The sequence below is a fragment of the Microcebus murinus genome, chromosome 18, assembly GCF_040939455.1.
Source record: "Microcebus murinus isolate Inina chromosome 18, M.murinus_Inina_mat1.0, whole genome shotgun sequence".
Lineage (NCBI taxonomy): Eukaryota > Metazoa > Chordata > Mammalia > Primates > Cheirogaleidae > Microcebus > Microcebus murinus.
In genome coordinates, this window is record NC_134121.1 from 29314705 (window position 1) to 29335106 (window position 20402).

The 20402-nt window shown below is 38.1% G+C and overlaps 1 protein-coding gene across 1 annotated transcript in view; it reads left to right on the plus strand.

The window, feature by feature from the left end:
- PPM1D (protein phosphatase, Mg2+/Mn2+ dependent 1D) overlaps nt 1-19961 on the plus strand; it is a 55455-nt gene extending 35494 nt beyond the window's left edge. The window contains exons 4-6 of the mRNA XM_012775863.3: nt 6995-7185; nt 11313-11555; nt 18495-19961. Of these exons, the coding sequence (XP_012631317.1) occupies nt 6995-7185; nt 11313-11555; nt 18495-19052 (992 nt within the window). The 3' untranslated portion in view covers nt 19053-19961. The remainder of the gene's footprint in view (nt 1-6994; nt 7186-11312; nt 11556-18494) is intronic.
- Nucleotides 19962-20402: the final 441 nt, after the last annotated feature.

Here is a 20402-nt window from a genome sequence, read left to right on the forward strand (position 1 = left end):
GCTACTATAGAAGTGTTTTACATGTTATTTCATTTTTATACTTTATAAAATCATGGGAAGGTAGGAATTATTTCCAGTGTATCAGTTAATAAACTTCCTTAGCAGATCTAGTAAATTGACCAAGTCTACATTGTTGGCATTTGAGTACAACTTTTTCCAATTTAAGAATATAAACTCTTTTCCATTATATCATGTTGCCAGTATGTAGCATCATACTAACGGTTTTATGGTTATTTTTCTTAGCTTTTGGGAAAAGAGAAGTCTCATTACCACAATTGGTGGTACCCTATTGGCATTGGTAATCAGTACAAATGTAGCAAAGGTGCCTTCTAGTGGCTGCCTGATGTAATTGCACTTGAATATTGCAAATCATTTATTCATTGAATAGATTTTTTTTTTTTTTTTTTTTTTTTTGAGACAGAGTCTCGCTTTGTTGCCCAGGCTAGAGTGAGTGCCATGGCGTCAGCCTAGCTCACAGCAACCTCAAACTCCTGGGCTCGAGCGATCCTTCTGCCTCAGCCTCCTGGGTAGCTGGGACTACAGGCATGCGCCACCATGCCCGGCTAATTTTTTTATATATATATCAGTTGGCCAATTAATTTCTTTCTATTTATAGTAGAGACGGGGTCTCGCTCTTGCTCAGGCTGGTTTTGAACTCCTGACCTTGAGCAATCCGCCCGCCTCGGCCTCCCAAGAGCTAGGATTACAGGCGTGAGCCACAGCGCCCGGCCTTGAATAGATATTTTTTGAGTGCAATATTTGTGAAGCTCTGTACTGTATGTCAAAGTACATAATTTTTGCCCTCGTGGAGCTTATAGTCTAGGGAAGAGGAACAATATTCATCTCATAATCACAAAAAGAACTGAAAATTTTTGACTTTTTACTTATGTATGTACTAATAAGAACTTGAGGGGCGAGGGAGGCATGGGCAATATATGTAACCTTAACATTTGTACCCCCATAATATGCTGAAATAAAATAAAAAATAAAATAAATAAATAAAAATTATTTTTAAAAACCCTTAAAATTAGGGATATTTTACTAAGCCAGAGAGGCCAGAGAAGGGATATTTGAACTGAGATCTGAAGAATTACTAGAAGAGAGGAAGAAAGGGTATGTTAGGCACAGAAAACAGCATTTTTGAAAAGCTCAGTGCTAGGAAGATGTGTGGTTATGTAAGGGACTCTGAAGTCCAGTGTAGCTGGAATAGAGATGTGGGAATAAAATGAGAAATACTACATCTTACTGGCTATGGTAAAGAATTGTATCTTTGTCTTAACTGTAGTAAACTATTATAGAGTTGGAGTGGGGAACATAATTTATGTTTTTAAAAATTGTGATAAAATATACATAACATATACATAACTTACCATCTTACCATTTTAAATGTATAGTTCACTGGTATTAAGTATTATATATTTATACCATAGTGCAGCCATCGCTACCATCCATCCTATATTTGTGGTTTTGGTTTTGGTTTTTTTTTTTTTTTTTTTTTGAGACAGAGTCTCACTTTGTTGTCCAGGCTAGAGTGAGTGCCGTGGCATCAGCCTAGCTCACAGCAGCCTCAAACTCCTGGGCTCAAGCGATCCTCCTGCCTCAGCCTCCCAAGTAGCTGGGACTACAGGCATGCGCCACCATGCCTGGCTAGTTTTTTTTTTTTATAGCTGTATCAGTTGGCCAATTAATTTCTTTCTATTTATAGTAGAGATGGGGTCTCGCTCTTGCTCAGGCTGGTTTTGAACTCCTGACCTTGAGCAATCCGCCCGCCTCAGCCTCCCAGAGAGCTAGGATTACAGGCGTGAGCCACCGCGCCTGGCCTTGGTTTTGGTTTTTGCTTTTGCTCTGTCGCCCTGGTGTCATCATAACTCACAGCAACCTCAAACTTCTGGGCTCAAGCGATCCTCCTGCCTCAGCCTCACAAGTAGCTGGGACTACAAGCCACCACACCTGGCTCATTTTTTTCTATTTTTAGTAGAGACAGGGTCTTTCTTGCTCAGGTTGGTCTCAACTTCTAAGCTCAAGCAATCCTCCCACCTCGGCCTCCGAGAGTGCTAGGATTACAGGTGTGAGTCACTGCACTCACCCCTACATTTGTGTTTTAAGGAGATGATTTTAATTGCAGTTTTGAGAATGTATTAGAGAGGATTAATGTTGGGAAACTCTTCATGGGAAGCCACTCAGAGATTGCAGGGGGGTCAGGATGATGGTGCTGAAATTTCCTGGGGGTAAAGACCACTCTGTGTCCTGTGTACTTCTGGCTTCCATATGCCACTGGAACAAGCAGAGAAGAGTTTACTGGAACCAGAAGAAAGATCTCTTTTCTGAAGTCCTTTTAAGTTCCCTCTATTCAGGAAAAAGGGGAAATGGACATTAAGCAGGCTCTTTCTGCCAATGTCCCAAGGCACCTCCCTTCAGAACCTATAAACATGACATTCTGTGATCCTATTTTGGTGTACAAAAACTAGACCAATAGTAAAAATTCTTAAAGACCCAATTCTGATCCTTACTAGTTATTTGATCTTGGATAAAGCCATGTAAACTTTTTGAACTGGTAAAATAAGGGAACTGGGTCAGGTGTAGTTGCTCATGCCTGTAATCTTAACTAGCACTCTGGGAGGCCAAGGCAGGAGGATCTCTTGAGCTCAGGAGTTTAAGACCAGCCTGAGCCAGAGCAGACCCTGTATCTACTAAAAATAGAAAAAATTAGCCAGGCATGATAGCGTATGCCTGTAGTTCCAGCTACTTAGGAGGCTGAGGCAGGAAGATGGCTTGAGCCCAGGAGTTTGAGGTTGCTGTGAGCTAGGCTAACGCCACGGCACTCTAGCCTGGGCAACAGAGTGAGACTCTGTCTCAAAAATAAATAAATAAATAAACTAAAGGAACTGGTTATGAATATGAATCATCTGGTGAGTTTGTTGAAAGTTCAGATCCTAGGGACATTTACTGGCAGATTTGAAGCAAGTTGAGCATCAAAACAAATTATAACAGGAATAAGCTAAAACATATTGAGTGAAAAAATCCGTAAGTCTATACTGATACTAAAAGATTATAAAGAGGTAGATAGAGGAATGGAAAGCTGTTCTTTAAAAAATACTCTCAACTAATAAATGTAGTTAGAATGTTCTAATTCTGTCATCAGTTTAATAATTGATACATACAAGAATCATCAAATAAAATATGGCATATTTTTGATATAACACTTCCTTGAAGTGTCACCTTACAGATTACTCATCAGTTACAAACAGAAAAAGGCGCCTTTACAGTGCCAGTAGACAGCATTTATACAAAATGACTAAACTTGGCATTGCCAATAATAGGATAGATTGACACACTATCTCTCCTCATTAAGATATTCTGAGAAGAACCCAACTCCCGCAATGTCGTATTAACATTATGGCACCTCCAAAAAGATTGACGTATCACATGAGCCCAGGAGTTTGAGGTTGCAGTGAGCTATGATGATGCCATTGCACTCTAGCCCAGGCAAGGGGGCTAGAGTGTAAGAGTCTTTTGTAAGACCCTGTCTCACAAAACAGAAAAAGTTTAACCTGAATACAAACCCTTATATATAGCATGAGAATATGAGGAAACAACCAGACAAATCCAAGTTAATGGTCATTCTGCAAAACAACTGGCCTGAACCATTCACAATTGTCAATACCACGAATGATAAAAGCAAAAAAAACCCTAGGCAACTGTTTAGGGTTAGAAACAACTAAAAACCACAACTATATGCAATGAATAACCATTGAATGGACCTGGATATTAAAAATGCATTATTGGGAGAATTGGGGAGATTGAACATGTACTTTATATTATATAGTAGTGGGGCAATTTGAAATGTCCTGACTGTAGTTATATAGGTCATCCTCATGCTTAGGAGATGAATGCTGAAGTGTTGAGGTGAAATGTTTTTTGAATCTGTAACCTAATCTCAGATGGTTCAGCAAATAACTAAAACCATCTCTATTCACAGACAACATTATCTGCATAAAAAATCCCAGAGGATCTCCAAAAAAGCTATTAGAATTAATACGTGAATTCAGCAAGGTCACAGATCCAAATTCATCATACATAGTTTATCGTATGTTTTTTTTTTTTTTTTTTTTTTTTTTTTTAAGGCTACTCAAGTGAAGCAGTGGGAGTGGAGAAGGAACAAAGGAATCTGTAATTGGTTGTGATCAGTTAGTTGTAAACACCACTGCACTTGGACCAGCCTATCATATGTTTATGTACTAGAAACAAACAATTCCAAGTGAAATTTAAATAGTATCATTTATATTGCACCAAAAACCCATGAAATACTTAGGTATAATTATAACAAAATACACTCAAGATTTGTATGGGGGGGAAACTATAAAATGCTGATGAAAGAAATCAAAGAAAACCTAAATAGAGATATACCATATTCTTGGATTGGGAGTTAAAATATTAAGATGGCATTTCTCCCCAAACTGATCTTTAGGTTCAGTGCAATCTTAATCAAAATCAAAATGCAGAGTTTCAGAAATTTAGAGGAAATGAACCTTTCTTCTTGAAATGTATTGAGATTTAGTGAGAAAGAAAGAAAGAGATTAGCTGAAATATTGGAGACTAGTGATTTGGGAGTTGTCCGTAAAAGAGTTGGAAACTTGAGAGGATAGTTTCATCAAAGTAGTGTGCATATATGCTTGTATACATATAGACATCACCAGAAGGATAAGAACATAAGAATAATAGTTGTTTCCTGTGTGGACAACTGGGAAGAATGGGAAGGGAGAATTTTCACTGTGTACCCTTTTGTATCTTGATTTTTGTACCATGTGAATGTATTACATATTCAAAAGGCCGAAATAATAGGGCAAATTTTGAACGTTTTGGGCATCACTTATGAACTCTGTAAGTGCTGCCTTAATATTAATATTTGTCTTACTGTCTTCATGTTCATTTTTATTATTCCATCAACCCGGGAACTTTGTTTTGCTGGTATAAAGAAGTAAATGTGTCTTTGTGAGCTGCCCTGGATTATAAGCTTTTAGTGGTCTCCTGTTCCTTTTGCTACTCTGAAGGTTGAATTGCCTCTTTGAAGAGGCTGGTTAGCAGTGATTTTGCTATTTTAGAGTGGATTAATTGATTTGAATTGTTCTTTCCTTGGACTCTGAGCATGTTTGAATATTTCTGATAGGAGCTAAGGCGGAAGTAAATAAGGAAGGGAAAAGACAAAAAGCTTTCTCTGTTGTTTAACAAAAGGTCTGACCTATGGAAAGGGAGCAAAAGCTGTTTACTCTCTTGTCTGAAAACCTTTTGCTTTTAATTTAGGCCTGTCACCTGAGTACCCCACAACAAACAAAAGAGGCAGAAATTAATGTTTTCTTCTTTTTGTCTCTTCCTCACTTTTTGGGAGGTAAAAAATTTGCACTTACATTGTCTTATGTATTACAGAAGAGTAGATGGTTTCTATATTTGTTTTTTTCTTCTATTTCAGTTTTATTGATCTTTTTTTTTTTTTTTTTTTTTATATTTTTTTTTTTTGAGACAGAGTCTCGCTTTGTTGCCCAGGCTAGAGTGAGTGCCGTGGCGTCAGCCTCGCTCACAGCAACCTCAAACTCCTGGGCTCGAGTGATCCTTCTGCCTCAGCCTCCCGAGTAGCTGGGACTACAGGCATGCGCCACCATGCCCGGCTAATTTTTTTATATATATATCAGTTGGCCAATTAATTTCTTTCTATTTTATAGTAGAGACGGGGTCTCGCTCTTGCTCAGGCTGGTTTCGAACTCCTGACCTTGAGCAATCCGCCCGCCTCGGCCTCCCAAGAGCTAGGATTACAGGCGTGAGCCACAGCGCCCGGCCTTATTGATCTTTTTGATGGCCCAAGTCAACTAAAAGTTTTTTTCTGTTGAACATTTTGAGGTTTATCTAATAGGTCTAAAAGGCAGAAGTTTAAGGCATTGTTTTATGTGCACCTGAATCAATGAGGAAGATATGTAAGTACTTTCTTTTTCTGGCTTACTGAAACGGGAGAGAACTATTGCTCTCCAAAGATTGGTCATGTAGTAGGTTGAAAACATAAAAGTGCTCATTATCTCTGGAATTTTCTTCCAAGTGATTGGCACTTAATTCTGTAAGTTTTCATGTAGGCACTTCAGGACCTAGAAATTAACAGGAGGTTTTCAGATAGCCATTGGTATTCCTATTTATAGGAGTTTTCCCTCATCTTGTCCTTGGTCTTCAAAATTATCTTGGTTAATCCTAGCCCTTTGCTTTTTCCCTACACATTTTAGAATCAGCTTGTCAAACTCTACAAAACTCCTTTTGGTATTTTGGTTGGAATTACATTGACTTTGTAGAGTATTTTGGGAGGAATTGATGTCTTTATAATATTAAGTCTAATATTATGTTATCTATGAATCTGGTTGATTTCTCCATTTAGATAATCTTTCAGTGTTTTAGAATCTAATCTTCTCTATAAAAGACTTATTTACCTTTTATTAAATTTATTCCTGTTGTAAATGGGATTGTTTAAAAATTTGTATTTTCTATTGCTACTGTATAGAAATACAGTTGACTTTTATATGTTGGGTTTGTATAATATTTAACAACCTCGCTAAAGTTTCCTATTCTGTTTTCTCTTTTCCAATTCATCTGTCTTATTTATTTTTATTATCTTACTGTACTGGGAAACACCCAGTATAATACTCAAAGAGAAGTAATGATACAAAGCACAGTTTTCTTACTCTTTCATTTTAAAAGGAATACTTTTAACATTTTACCTTTAAGTAAGATATTTGTTATAGATTACTGATGGATATTCTTTATCAGGTTAATTGAGTCTTTTTTCCCCCGAGTTTGCTAGGAATAAAAATTTTTATCATGAATGGATTTTGATTGTTACCAACTGCTTTTCTGCATCTATTGAGATGAATTGTATAGATTTTGTCCTTTATTCTGTCGCTGTGATGATACACTATTAGCTTCCAAATAACTACTTCCTTCTTCTACTCTCTTCCCTCAGGTGATTTGTGGAGCTATGATTTCTTCAGTGGTGAGTTTGTGGTGTCACCTGAACCAGACACAAGTGTCCACACTCTTGACCCCCAGAAGCACAAGTATATTATCTTGGGGAGTGATGGGCTTTGGAATATGATTCCACCTCAAGATGCCATTTCAATGTGTCAGGATCAAGAGGAGAAAAAATACCTTATGGTGAGAAGTGATTCAATAATTTGATAATGTTTTCTAACCATTGTTTTGTATTTGACAAGGGTCTTGAACATGAACTAAGGAAGGATGTTCACCTTGGGTGGACTTTTACATTTGCCTGGATTTACTAGTAGTTAAAACATAGCCTTTGCAGCTCCTAATTATTAGAGGAATGAGACAGAAAATAAATAAGCGGAACTAGATATAACAAAACACAAAACTGCTTACTCCAGTATGAATGGCCCTTGACTTAGCTTACCTGTGAAGACTCACCAATCCTTTTCTTTAAAAAATGAGATCAAATTTGCCTACCATAAAATTTTTTCTTTTAAAGTATATAATTCAGTGATTCTTAGTGTAGTTCACAAAGTTGTACAACCATCACCACTATCTAATTCCAAAACATTTCATCATCTTCCCCCAACTGAATAAGGAAATATCTGGAATCAAAGGTACATGGGATGGGTTATCTTTGGAAGGCATGATCTTTCTCTAAGATAGGAGGAATGGTAACACTATACATATTTTGAGGTGGAAAGGAGGCAAATTAATTGAACCTGTGTTAAATTGCCTCCATTCACTCAGCTAATATACTAGGTACTTAGTACATGTGACCTTTGAATCCAAATTTTACCGAACAAATACTTTTAACTTTGCACTCGCTTGCTTTTTTCTCGATTCCTTTATTCTACTTGGGATTTAAATTTTTAAATAATTTTTTAAATTAAAAAATTAATTTTTTAATTTTTTAATTTTACAAAGCGCGGCAGTAGAATAAAAAACTGGAGTTTCTTTTCATACAAACTTATTTGGATTTTTTTATATTTCAAATTATTGATACATTCAAAGAGTAATTTTAATCTCTATAATTTTTGCTAACCGTGTCAAGTCACACTTGACATCCGAGTGCAAAGGGTTAATGAAGGGATCTGTTCTGTGAAGTTTGGATTTGATTGAGGGGCCACATTTAGGGATCTGGTTAGCCACATGTGGTCTTGGGGCTGCAGGTTTTCCACTCCGTAGGTACTAGGTACATGGGATGCAAAGGTAAATGGGATATGATCCTTGCTTGACACTTAACCATATTATTACAAATAGAATATATAAATAACTATCCCACTGGATTGTGAGTTCTTTATTTTTTCTTTTTATTATTTTCTTCTTTCAGCAGAGGATTGAATTCAATAGATTGTGAGGTCTTTAAAGGTGAGAATCATCTCGGTTCATTTTTACAACCTCAAGGCCTGATGCATTGCATTTGGTCAGTGATTATTGGATGTCAAAGATTAAATAACATAAAGCCTGTTTTGTGTAAAGGATTTAGAGTTTTTTAATGATCTGAGAAAGATCATTTCACTACCGTGATGAGGACAAAAGCCAGTTTGTAGTGGATTGGGAGAACCTATTTATAAACACCAAAGAGTTTTAAAATGAGTATTGAAGGAAGTACCCACATAACAAAAATTAAAACAAGTCTTACGAGAACTGGGAAGGCAAGAAGATAGAAAACTTAGGAAGGGTACATAGGAGGTTTCTTAGAAGAGAGTGATATTTGAGCAAGTCTTAAAGGTGGGGTTGAATTTACTAAGTAATCAAAGGAGGAGAGAGAAGCTTTCCAGGCAAAGGAACTAGATAGAATATGTAGCATCAAAAAGAAGAGATGACTATGACATATTCAAATTTCACAGGTAGCTTGGTGTGATGGGAGGATAGGATGCCCTGGAAGTGAAGGGAGATCAGGCAAAAAGGTTTCGATTGGTTTGTTATTGAATAGGTCTTTATAGTCAGGCAGCTAGATTTTAGGAAGCTTACTCACTGCAGGATGGAAGATAAAATAGAAAGTAGATAATGGATATGAGGCTATCTAGTAGGAGGTATAGCAAAACCACCTAGCCCCTTAACAAAACTAAACAGATGCAAGGTTAGCAATGAATGAGAATGGATGGCAGCAATGATTAGTGAAGGATCCCCAAGAGAAGGTGAATTTTGATGAGTGGAATCATATGGTTCATCTCCACCTCTCTTCCTATGTTGATTCTTACTGACTTTTTGACAGTGTAACTGGTTTGATTTTTTATTAATGTATCAGACTTCCTTCTTACATGCTGATGTTATATTCCAAATTAGACATTTTGCTTGCACGCTCGATCTAAGGCAGTGATGGTTTAAAAACGTACACACACTGGCCAGGCGTGGTGGCTCATGAGTGTAATCCTAGCACTCTGGGAGGCCGAGGTGGGAGGATTGCTCGAGATCAGGAGTTCCAAACCAGCCTGAGCAAGAGTGAGACCCTGTCTCTACTAAAAATAGAAAGAAATTAATTGGCCACCTAATATATATACAAAAAATTAGCCAGGCATGGTGGTGCATGCCTGTAGTCCCAGCTACTCGGGAGGCTGAGGCAGGAGGATTGCTTGAGCCCAGGAGTTTGAGGTTGCTGTGAGCTAGTCTGACGCCATGGCACTCACTCTAGCCTGGGCAACAAAGCGAGACTCTGTCTCAAAAAAATAAATAAAAATAAATAAAAACATACACACACACAGAAATACATGAGTAACAGAATTGACAGCACTTAGGTTTATAAGAAGGAAGAATATGACGACACCTGAATTTCTGACTCTGGCAGAGCTATTATCAAGATGAAACACACTGTTTTGAGGGAGAGGGGAAGTAATTAGTTCAGATGTGGACATATTGAGTTGGAGGTTCCTGTAGTACATCTAGATACAGATATCTTCAGTAAACAGTTATAAATAGTTGAGAGAGCCAGGTGTAGTTGCACATGCCTGGTAGTTCCAGCTACTTGGGAGGCTGTGGTGGGAGGATCACTTAAGCACAGGAGTTCAAGGCTGAGCCTGTGAATTGCCACTGCACTCCAGCCTGGGCAACATAATGAGACCCATCTTTTACATACTTGAGAGAGAAGCCTGGAAATACTAATTTGAATGTTAACAAGAGTTAGATAAATCTGTGGTAATATATGAGATCACTTAAGGAGAGACTGTTTGGTAAAAGAGGACACAGTGTTAAGGGATCCCAAGTCAGCAAAATTGTAGTGAGCCTAGGAAAAAATGCAGGTAAGGTGGTTGAAATGTCTTAATTAGGTTTCTTTTTTCATGGAGCTTTGCTGGGAAGGGAAAGAGAGGCAACTAAAAAGGTGAAAGGTAAGAGAGTCCTTCAGGGAGTCCTCACTATTTAGAGAGTGATTGACCGTGTGCCTTGGGAAATGTGATAGATTCATGAATTAGAAATTAATGCTGCCTTTAATGAATTCTGAGGTGCATATTTTTTCACTTTTTAACATCTGTGAAATTGTAATGCTTTTTCTAAATGATGTATCATAGTTTGATTGAGGCTGAGTGCAGTGGCTCACACCTGTAATCCAGCAGTCTGGTAGGCTGAGGTAGGAGGATCACTTGGGGTCAGGATTTTGAGACCAGCCTGAGCAAGAGCAAGACCCCGTCTCTACTAAAACTATTCTAGTTTAGCCGGGTATGGTGGCATTCACCTGTAATCCCAACTACTTGGGAGGCTAAGGCAGGAGAATTGCTCGAACCCAGAAGTTTGAGGTTGCTGTGAGCTAGGCTGATGCCACGGCACTCTAGCCCTGGTGACAGTGAGACTCTGGTCTCAAAAAAAAATTCAAGTGACAGTGTTTTTTCTTTCTTTTGTGCCACATAAAGTGATGTTTTCATAAGTCAAGGTCCATGGTACTCCATCTACCTAAAGAACAATCTAATCTATTCAGATAGTTATAAAAAGAAAATCAGATTGTCTTATTTGTGAGTTATGTTTATCTACAATAACTTGATGTTTACTTCCCTTTTTAAATAAGTTCTATTTAACTTTTCCTAATTAAAGTTATAATGAAGACTAAGTTTCTTGAGAAAAAGATGAAAATGTGAATGGAATTTAACCACAGGATAAAGCCTTGTTTTATTATTTTAAATTTAGAAAAGTATTGTTTTAACATGTTAATAGTTATGGGGACTGGAGAATGTTTGAAAAATTCAGGAGCTTTGTTTACTTATTTTGGCTACATTAAACACCCAATTTTTAATTTGACAGAGGTAGTGACAGCTAAAAATGAGTTTTTACCTTCCTTCTCCTTGTTTTTCTTTTAAATACAGGGTGAGCATGGACAATCTTGCGCCAAAATGCTTGTGAATCGAGCACTAGCCCGCTGGAGGCAGCGTATGCTCCGAGCAGATAACACGAGTGCCATAGTAATCTGCATTTCTCCAGAAGTGGACAATCAGGGAAACTTCACCAATGAAGATGAGTTCTATCTGAACCTGACTGATAGCCCCTCCTATAACAGTCAAGAAACCTGTGTGCTGACTCCTTCCCCATGTTCTACACCACCAATCAAGGTATATACTTTTATAGTTTTTAAGTTATGTTTTAATAGTTGGAATTTCTTTGGTTAGTGTCAACTGAAAACAGTTTTTAGATTTCTGTATTATAGGATTTTGGATTTGAACTAGGTTCAAGAAAGTGATGAATCTTTGTTATGTAACTATGTTTGGAATTTAGTGATCCCCATCTAATACTGTGAACATTTATAAAGCATTTAGAAGTTTGTGAAGCACTTATATATATTTCATTTGTACCTCATGACCCAGAAGTAGTGCTAATGTTGTTACTTCATTTTATCAGTAATAAGCCTGAGAGAGATTAAACAGTCTGAACAAGGTCATAGAGCATTAAGATGATCTGGACCTGAGGATATCAGACCTTAGAACTGGTTGTCTCTCTCTTTTTTTTTTTTTTTTTTTTTTTTTTTTAATTTTTTTTTGAGACAGAGTCACACTTTGTTGCCCAGGCAGGAGTGAGTGCCGTGGCATCAGCCTAGCTCACAGCAACCTCAAACTCCTGGGCTCAAGCAATCCTACTGCCTCAGCCTCCTGAGTATCTGGGACTACAGGATGCGCCACCATGCCCGGCTAATTTTTTGTATATATATTAGTTGGCCAATTAATTTCTTTCTATTTTTAGTAGAGACGGGGTTTTGTTCTTGCTCAGGCTGGTCTCAAACTTCTGACCTCCAGCAATCCACCGGCCTCAGCCTTCCAGAGTTCTAGGATTATAGGCGTGAACCACCTCGCCCGGCCAGAACTGGTTGTCTCTTATCCTGAGTAAGAGACATTATTCCTATTTCTTATCCATGTTAATATTGAATGAGTTTAAGATAAGCAAATTTAAATGGATTACCTGTTTCCCTTTTTCTGATTTACTAAGAACTCAAATACTTAGTTGTGTTTTCATCTAATTTTTTACTACCAAAAATTAGTAATATGGACAACTGCTTTGACATAAAGCATGGCTAACCTGGCCTTCTGAGATTGTATTTTCAGTAGACCATTAAAATGGGAAATATAGTGGAGTCTTATGCCATCTATTCAGGTAGTTTTTTTTATTTTTTTATTTTAATTTTTTTATTTTTTTTGAGACACAGTCTCACTCTGTCCCCTGGCTAGAGTACAGTGGTATCATCATAGCTCACTGCAACCTCAAACTCCTGGGCTCAAGGGATCCTTTTGCCTCAACCTCCTAAGTATCTGAGACAATAGGTGCCCACCAGCATGCCCTGATAATTTTTTCAGTTTTTGATAGAGACAGGGTCTCACTGGATATCCTGGGCTTAAGTGATCCTCCCACCTTGGCCTCCTAGAGTTCTAGGATTACAGGCATGAGATACCACGCCCAGCCTCAGGCAGTTTTTTAAAGTGTCAAAGACCTTTAATTTGGGGTATTGTGATCCTGTAGTCAGTACTTAAAAATTTATTATTACTGCTTTGTTTTCTTTTATTTTACATATTTATGGCAAAAAAAATACATACAGTAAAATGAGAAGGAATCTTTTCATTTAAAAATTGACAAATTATTATTTTTTTTAGGCAAATATAGCAGTTGGGGGTTGTATATCAACTTTAGTGACACTAATGTTAATAAGTTCTGATAACTCACTACAATTGGACCAGCCAACACATTATTATAGTAATTTTTGTAAAGGAATTTCTTGCTAAAGCTTTGAAAACCTTGAATAATAATGCAGGTTGGAACCTTTTAAAGTCTCTTGATTCTCTTTTCAAAGCTGTGAAGGAGCTTATGTTTGTATATTTGTCTATTTGTGAATATTAAATATATTCTTTACTTTCATGTTCCCTGATAACTGACCTTTAGGCAGAATAGAGAAAGAGGCATTAGGGTAGAGGTTATTGTGAGAGGACAAGAAGATATTATAATAGGAATAAATACTCATTTGAGACAGAGTCTGACTCTATTGCCCAGGCTAGAATGCAGTGGCATGATCATAGCTCACTGTAACCTGAAACTTCTGGGCTCAAGTGATTCTCCTGCCTCAGCCTCCTGAGTAGCTGGGACTGCAGGCGCATGCCACCATGCCTGGCTAACTTTTTCTGTTTTTAGTAGAGATGGGGTCTAACTCTTGCTCAGGCTGGTCTCAAACTCCTGACCTCAAGCTATCCTCCTGCCTTAGCTTCTCAGAGTGCTAGGAGTACAGGCATGAGCCACTTCGCCCAGCCAAATATTCTTAATATTGATCTGAAATAAAAATTATTGCAGTCTGCTGATTGGCATTTAGTAAAACCATACACAGAATATGTTTTTTAAATTATTACTCAAATTCTAAAAATGTTGACTTAATAATAATCCCCAAGTAAAGATAAGGAGACGTATAAGTACACTGATATGCAGGCATGGTTATTTGTTAATCAGTTGGCCCTACCCAAATATGGGAAAATATTTAGATCAATTCTGAATAATTAGTATTGTTGGTTCTGATCTAACAAGTAAAAAAGGCAAATTTCTGCCCAAGAATTTGGTTTTGTTTATCTTAATTTATGTAATAGTGAAAACTTAGGAGTATCTTTGATTTATTTCATTATTATTATTATCCCATGGTTAGTAACTAGGCATTTGAGACTAGATTTATCTTTCTGTAAGTATGTCTACTTCTGTTTGCATTCTGAAGTAAATTAGTCTTTGTTTTGGGGTGGGACAGTGGAAATACCTTTTTTTAAAGTAATAGATTATTATGGCCCACATTTCTTTCTCCATTCTTTCTTTAAGGCAAAACTAAATTTAGCTATGTTTGACAAGGGAAGAGCTATACGAAGTAGGAATAGGGGAAGAGAAGAAATAGTTGCAGAAAATTAAAATTTAGTTTTAGTTGTATTATAGGCACAATTTGTAATTAGTTGTTTAATATTGGATTACAGGATAGATGGAAGGAGAAAGTTGATCTCTGAAGCAGTGAACTTTTTTAAAGTATGTATTTTTAGGGGATAATCTCTCAATATCACATAAATGTTTTTTGAACATGCAAGATTTAGCAATACAAGTTAACCTGGCGTGAGTCTTAAGAAGTCTAAGCAGTTGCCTGTGCTAACAGATGCAGTGTATTCCCACAGAATGCCAATAAAAAGAGAAAAAGGAAAAGTTCAAGGAGGAAGTGGGGGAAGAGAAGCCAGTGCACCTGTAGTGTCAGAATAATAATCTGTAAATTTAAAAAGACGCAGCAAAACAGAAATTGTAATAAATTGTTTTAACTCTGAAATTGTCCCATTGTTCTTCTTTTATAAAGGAATTCCACCAAACATCTAACTTTGTTATCCATGCTAGAGCAGTATGTTCTATTGCAATAAATAGCTTGATTAGTTTTCTTGTGCCTAAGGTAGTAACGTGATTATTTGGCAGTAGCAAACCTTCTGCTACAGACCTTATTTGTTGCCTCATCTTGTTGCACATCTTTTTTCTATATTAAAGCAGCGTGAGTTCTTGGTTAGTTATTACTTATTACTTATATTATTTTTAAGATCAGCCAGAACATGCTTGTGACCCACTTAAACATTTAAATCAACCTAATGCAGGGGCATAAACTCACATACAGCTATCATTGTTGCTATTATTAAAAGCCATATATGTAAATATTCTAGAACAGAGACTGTTCTGCTATCCTTACCTCAACGCTAGTACCTTAATTTAAAGTTGCTGCCTAACATCTAGTCACTGTCAAAACAGGCAAGAATAATCAGCCTTTCACCAAACCATTGGGCCAATGGCTCCAAAAAGAAAGAGTATATTTTTAATAAAAAAGGGAAGCAATGCATTTGAGGCAGTACCAACTTAGGCATTCTGTGTCCTTTTTGCATCTCCAGCTTTATTTTTTTAATTTTTATTATTATTTTTTTGAGACAGAGTCTTACTTTGTTGCCCAGGCTAGAGGGAGTGCCACGGTGTCACCCTAGCTCATAGCAACCTCAAACTCCTGGGCTCAAGCAATCCTGCTGACTCAGCCTCCTGAGTAGCTGGGACTACAGGCATGTGTCACCATGCTTGACTAATTTTTTCTATATATATTAGTTGCTCAATTAATTTCTTTCTATTTATAGTAGAGACGGGGATCTTGCTCTTGCTGGTTTCAAACTCCTGACCTCGAGCAATCCACCCACCTCGGCCTCCCAGAGTGCTAGGATTACAGGCGTGAGCCACCAGGCCCAGCCTGCATCTCCAGCTTTAATAGGACCTAAAGTCAATACATCTTTTTTGATTAAAGCATGTTCGTGTCTACGGTTAGATTGAAATACTTTTAAAAGCAAGACTCCGGATACCTTTAATTTCCCTTTTCTTTTAATTCTAGACACATTAAAGGAAACATTCTTAGTAAAAATATATTTTTATGCATCACTTTTTATTTATTTTTTTAGAGACAAGGTCTCTGCTGCCCTGGCTGGAGTGCACTGGCATGATCATAGCTCACTGTAGCCTCGAACTCCTGGGCCAAGATGATCCTCCTGCCTCAGCTTTCTGAGTAGCTGGGACTACTAATAGGTGCTACCAGCTACTCCTCTTCTCTTCTCTTCTCTTCTCTTCTCTTCTCTTCTCTTCTCTTCTCTTCTCTCTCTCTCCTCTCCTCTCCTCTCCTCTCCTCTCCTCTCCTCTCCTCTCCTCTCCTCCTCCCCTCCCCTCCCCTCCCCTCCCCTCCCCTCCCCTCCCCTCCCCTCCCCTCCCCTCCCCTCCCCTCCCCTCCCCTCCCCTCCCCTCCCCTCCCCTCCCCTCCCCTCCCCTCCCCTCCCCTCCCCTCCCCTCCCCTCCCCTCCCCTCCCCTCCCCTCCCCTCCCCTCCCCTCCCCTCCCCTCCCCTCCCCTCCCCTCCCCTCCCCTCCCCTCCCCTCCCCTCCCCTCCCCTCCCCTCCCCTCCCCTCCCCTCCCCTCCCCTCCCCTCCCCTCCCCTCCCCTCCCCTCCCCTCCCCTCCCCTCCCCTCCCCTCCCCTCCCCTCCCCTCCCCTCCCCTCCCCTCCCCTCCCCTCCCCTCCCCTCCCCTCCCCTCCCCTCCCCTCCCCTCCCCTCCCCTCCCCTCCCCTCCCCTCCCCTCCCCTCCCCTCCCCTCCCCTCCCCTCCCCTCCCCTCCCCTCCCCTCCCCTCCCCTCCCCTCCCCTCCCCTCCCCTCCCCTCCTCTCTCTTTCCCCTTTTCCCTTTTTCTTTTTCCTTTTTTTAAGAGATGGGGTCTTGCCATGTTGCCCAGGGTGGTCTCAAACTCCTGGCCTCAAGCAGTCCTCCCAGCTCAGCCTCCCAACGTGCTGGGATTATAGATGTGAGGCACTGCACTAGGCCTATATGGCACTATTTAGAAAGGTGTTTATTCATAGGGGATTTTATATCAGAGGAAGATGTTTTCATTTACAATTCTACAAAAGGGTTTGTCTGGCCTTTTCAGAATATATTAATTTTTAATGAATTTGATTGAGTGTCCCACTTGAGGGGAATGTTACATACTTGGGAGAAGAGATAGTATTTATGGTTTAACTCTGACCTTGAGAAATTGTTAAGACAATGATTTTATAAAATATAACTACTTTGGAAGATTTAGGTTTGATAGGAAGAATGTTCTTACCTGTCTGGAGCTAGGAGTATATTCTGCATATTTGTAGATCTGGAGCTATACTCAAAGTAGTGGTACATATCTAGATCACTGTGAAGCCTTTTTTTTTTTTTTTGAGACAGAGTCTTACTCTATTGCCCAGGCTAGAGAGAGTGCCGTGGCATCAGCCTAGCTCACAGCAACCTCAAACTCCTAGGCTCAAACAATCCTTCTGCCTCAGCCTCCTGAGTAGCTGGGACTATAGGCATACGCCACCATGCCTGGCTAATTTTTTATATACATATTTTTAGTTGGCCAATTAATTTGTTTCTATTTTTAGTAGAGACGGGGTCTCGCTCTTGCTCAGGCTGGTTTTGAACTCCTGACCTTGAGCGATCCACCCACCCTGGAGTCCCAGAGTGCTAGGATTACGGGCGTGAGCCACTGTGCCCGGCCACTGTGAAGCTTTTTAAAAACAATAAATTTCTTCAGGTGATTCTCATTTCATTAACTGAGAGTTTCCCTAACCATTCTGAGTAGGGTTCCATATGTCCTCCTTTTCCTATTAAATACTTTTCTCAAGTCACAGAACAGTCTCTAGTGTTTGTGGTATGGGTGCAAAGCAGCATTCATCTTGAATTTCCATTATTACATAGTTGCTTTAATGTTGTACTTCACATTCTACATACTACTAAATATTCAGAAATTTGAATTTAGGAAGTAGGAAATAAGCCCAAAACCTACAAATTTGTCACTTATCCTAGTGAAATCTCCACCCCCCCTCAATAGTTAAGCTAACTATGTTTTAATTACCAGAATATTAGTATGTTGTTAATGGCTTATTAAAACAACTTTTTGATGGTCCCTACAGAAAATATAAGGCTTTTGTGAAAAATAATTGGAGCTATTTCATCAGCATTATGTTATTGCCAAATGTAAAATTAAAATGTCAACAGAGAATGTGATACTTTTGATCTTCTTCATGTTTGGGTATAGATTAGGATAGTGGAAGAGCAAATATGAATCTGTAGTTATTTTTAAAGTATCTCATTTTTTTGTTACCTGCCAATGGACAGAAAATAAGATGACATAAATGTTAACCCACCAGAATAGATTATTTTATCTGTTACCCTGAAGGCAGAGTTCATTGTCACTGTTACCTTTATATTGCTGCCTTCTCACCCAGGTTCCCCCCCATAAAACCTTGCACATAGTTCAATAAATATAGTGAATGAATGAGTGAATGCATACCATGTTTTTGCCATCTTAATATTTTCATAAGTTCTTCACCCAATTTCACTTAGCTATAAGATTTTAAAAAAACCCAAAAAAACAAAATAATTTCATAAGGAGCCTAATACCACATGTCATGAATTTGTTGAGTTCTTCAATAAAGTATTTATTTGTTTTACCTTCTTATCTTTCAGTCACTGGAGGAGGATCCATGGCCAAGGCTGAACTCTAAGGACCATATACCTGCCCTGGTTCGTAGTAATGCCTTCTCAGAGAATTTTTTAGAGGTACCAGCTGAGATAGCACGAGGGAGCGTCCAAGCTGTAGTCTTACCCTCAAAAGATCCACAGCCACTTGAAGAAAATTGTGCTAAAGCCCTGACTCTAAGGATACATGATTCTTTGAATAATAGCCTGTCAGTTGGCCTTGTTCCTACCAATTCTACAAACACCATCATGGACCAAAAAAATTTAAAGATCTCGACTCCTGGTCAAATGAAAGCCCAAGAAATTGAAAGAACCCCTCCAGCAAACTTTAAAAGGACATTAGAAGAATCCAATTCTGGCCCCCTTATGAAAAAGCACAGACGAAATGGCTTAAGTCGAAGTAATGGTGCTCAGCCTGCAAGTCTCCCCACCACCTCTCAGCGAAAGAACTCTGTTAAACTTACCATGCGACGCAGACTTAGAGGCCAGAAGAAAATTGGAAATCCCTTACTACATCAGCACAGGAAAACTGTTTGTGTTTGCTGAAATGTATCTAGGAAGTGGATTTTTTCCAAACTTAGGTCATAAGAGGGCTTTTTAAATTTGGTGCCGAAGTTGAACTTTTTTTAAGGGGACAAAATTAAAAGAGTATATGGTTTGACTTTTTGGAATTCAGCAGTTTTATCCTGGCCTTGTATTTGCTTGTATTATAAATGTGAATTTTGTAGATGTTAGGGTATAAGTTGCTGTAATATTTGTGTAAATTTGTATCCGTCACACAAACTCAGTCTCTTACTCTGATACACAGTACTTGTGACAACAGGGCTAAATGTTTTAAAAAATCAAAAGATTCTATTAGATTTTAGAGAAACATTTAAACTTTTAAAAATGCTTATTAAAAACTTTGTATAAGCCACTTGTGATGAAAACTGCGCAACTTTTTAAAGTAAATTATTATTAAGCAGACTGGAAAAGTGATGTATTTTCATAGTGACCTGTGTTCCACTTAACGTTTCTTAGAGATTACAAGTGTCTTTTAAAAATTATTTTTTATTTCTAATTTCATAACTCAGAACTAAGTTTTTCATAGAAGTGTTGAGCCATGCTAAAGTAGCTGGATGTTAGTCTTGTCCCAATTAAAATACTATGCAGTATCTCTTCAGTAGCATTTTTCTAAAACATTAATCACCAGGTGTACTCACAGAATCTTTGGCATAGAAGGAGGTATGTTTACCTAAAACAATGCCTTTTTTACTCATCCCAGTCCAATGGCATTATTAGGTCTTAATGTAGTTTACCCTCTTCTAGTGTTTGCTTAAAAATATGTGAAGTTTTTCTTGCTATTTCAATAATGGATGGTGCTGCTAATTCCCAACATTTCTTAAATTATTTTATATCATACAGTTTTCATTGATTATATGGGTATATGTTCATCTAATAAATCAGTGAACTGTTCCTAATGTTGCTGGATTTTTGTTGGTTTGTTTTAATGGTTTGTACAGGTTGAGTATCCCTTATCCAAAATGCTTGGGACCAGAAGTGTTTTGGATTTTGGATCTTTTCAGATTTGGGCATGTTTGTATTATACTTACTGGTTGAGAATTCTTAATCAGAAATTCAAAATGCTCCAGTGAACATTTCCTTTGAGCATAATGTTAGATCTCAAAAAGATTTGGATTTTGGGTTTTGGATTAGGGATGCTCAACCTACATTCTGTTGTGTCATGATTGTGCTTTTGAGTAACAGCTTAAAATACATATAATCTTAATTTTTACAACCCCAATTTTTATTTTAATATAGAATATGTTAAAATAAACTAAATATCTAACCATAAGAATGTGGTCAAGTCAGTTATAGCTTATAAGCATTTGATAAAATATTATGTAACAATTAAAA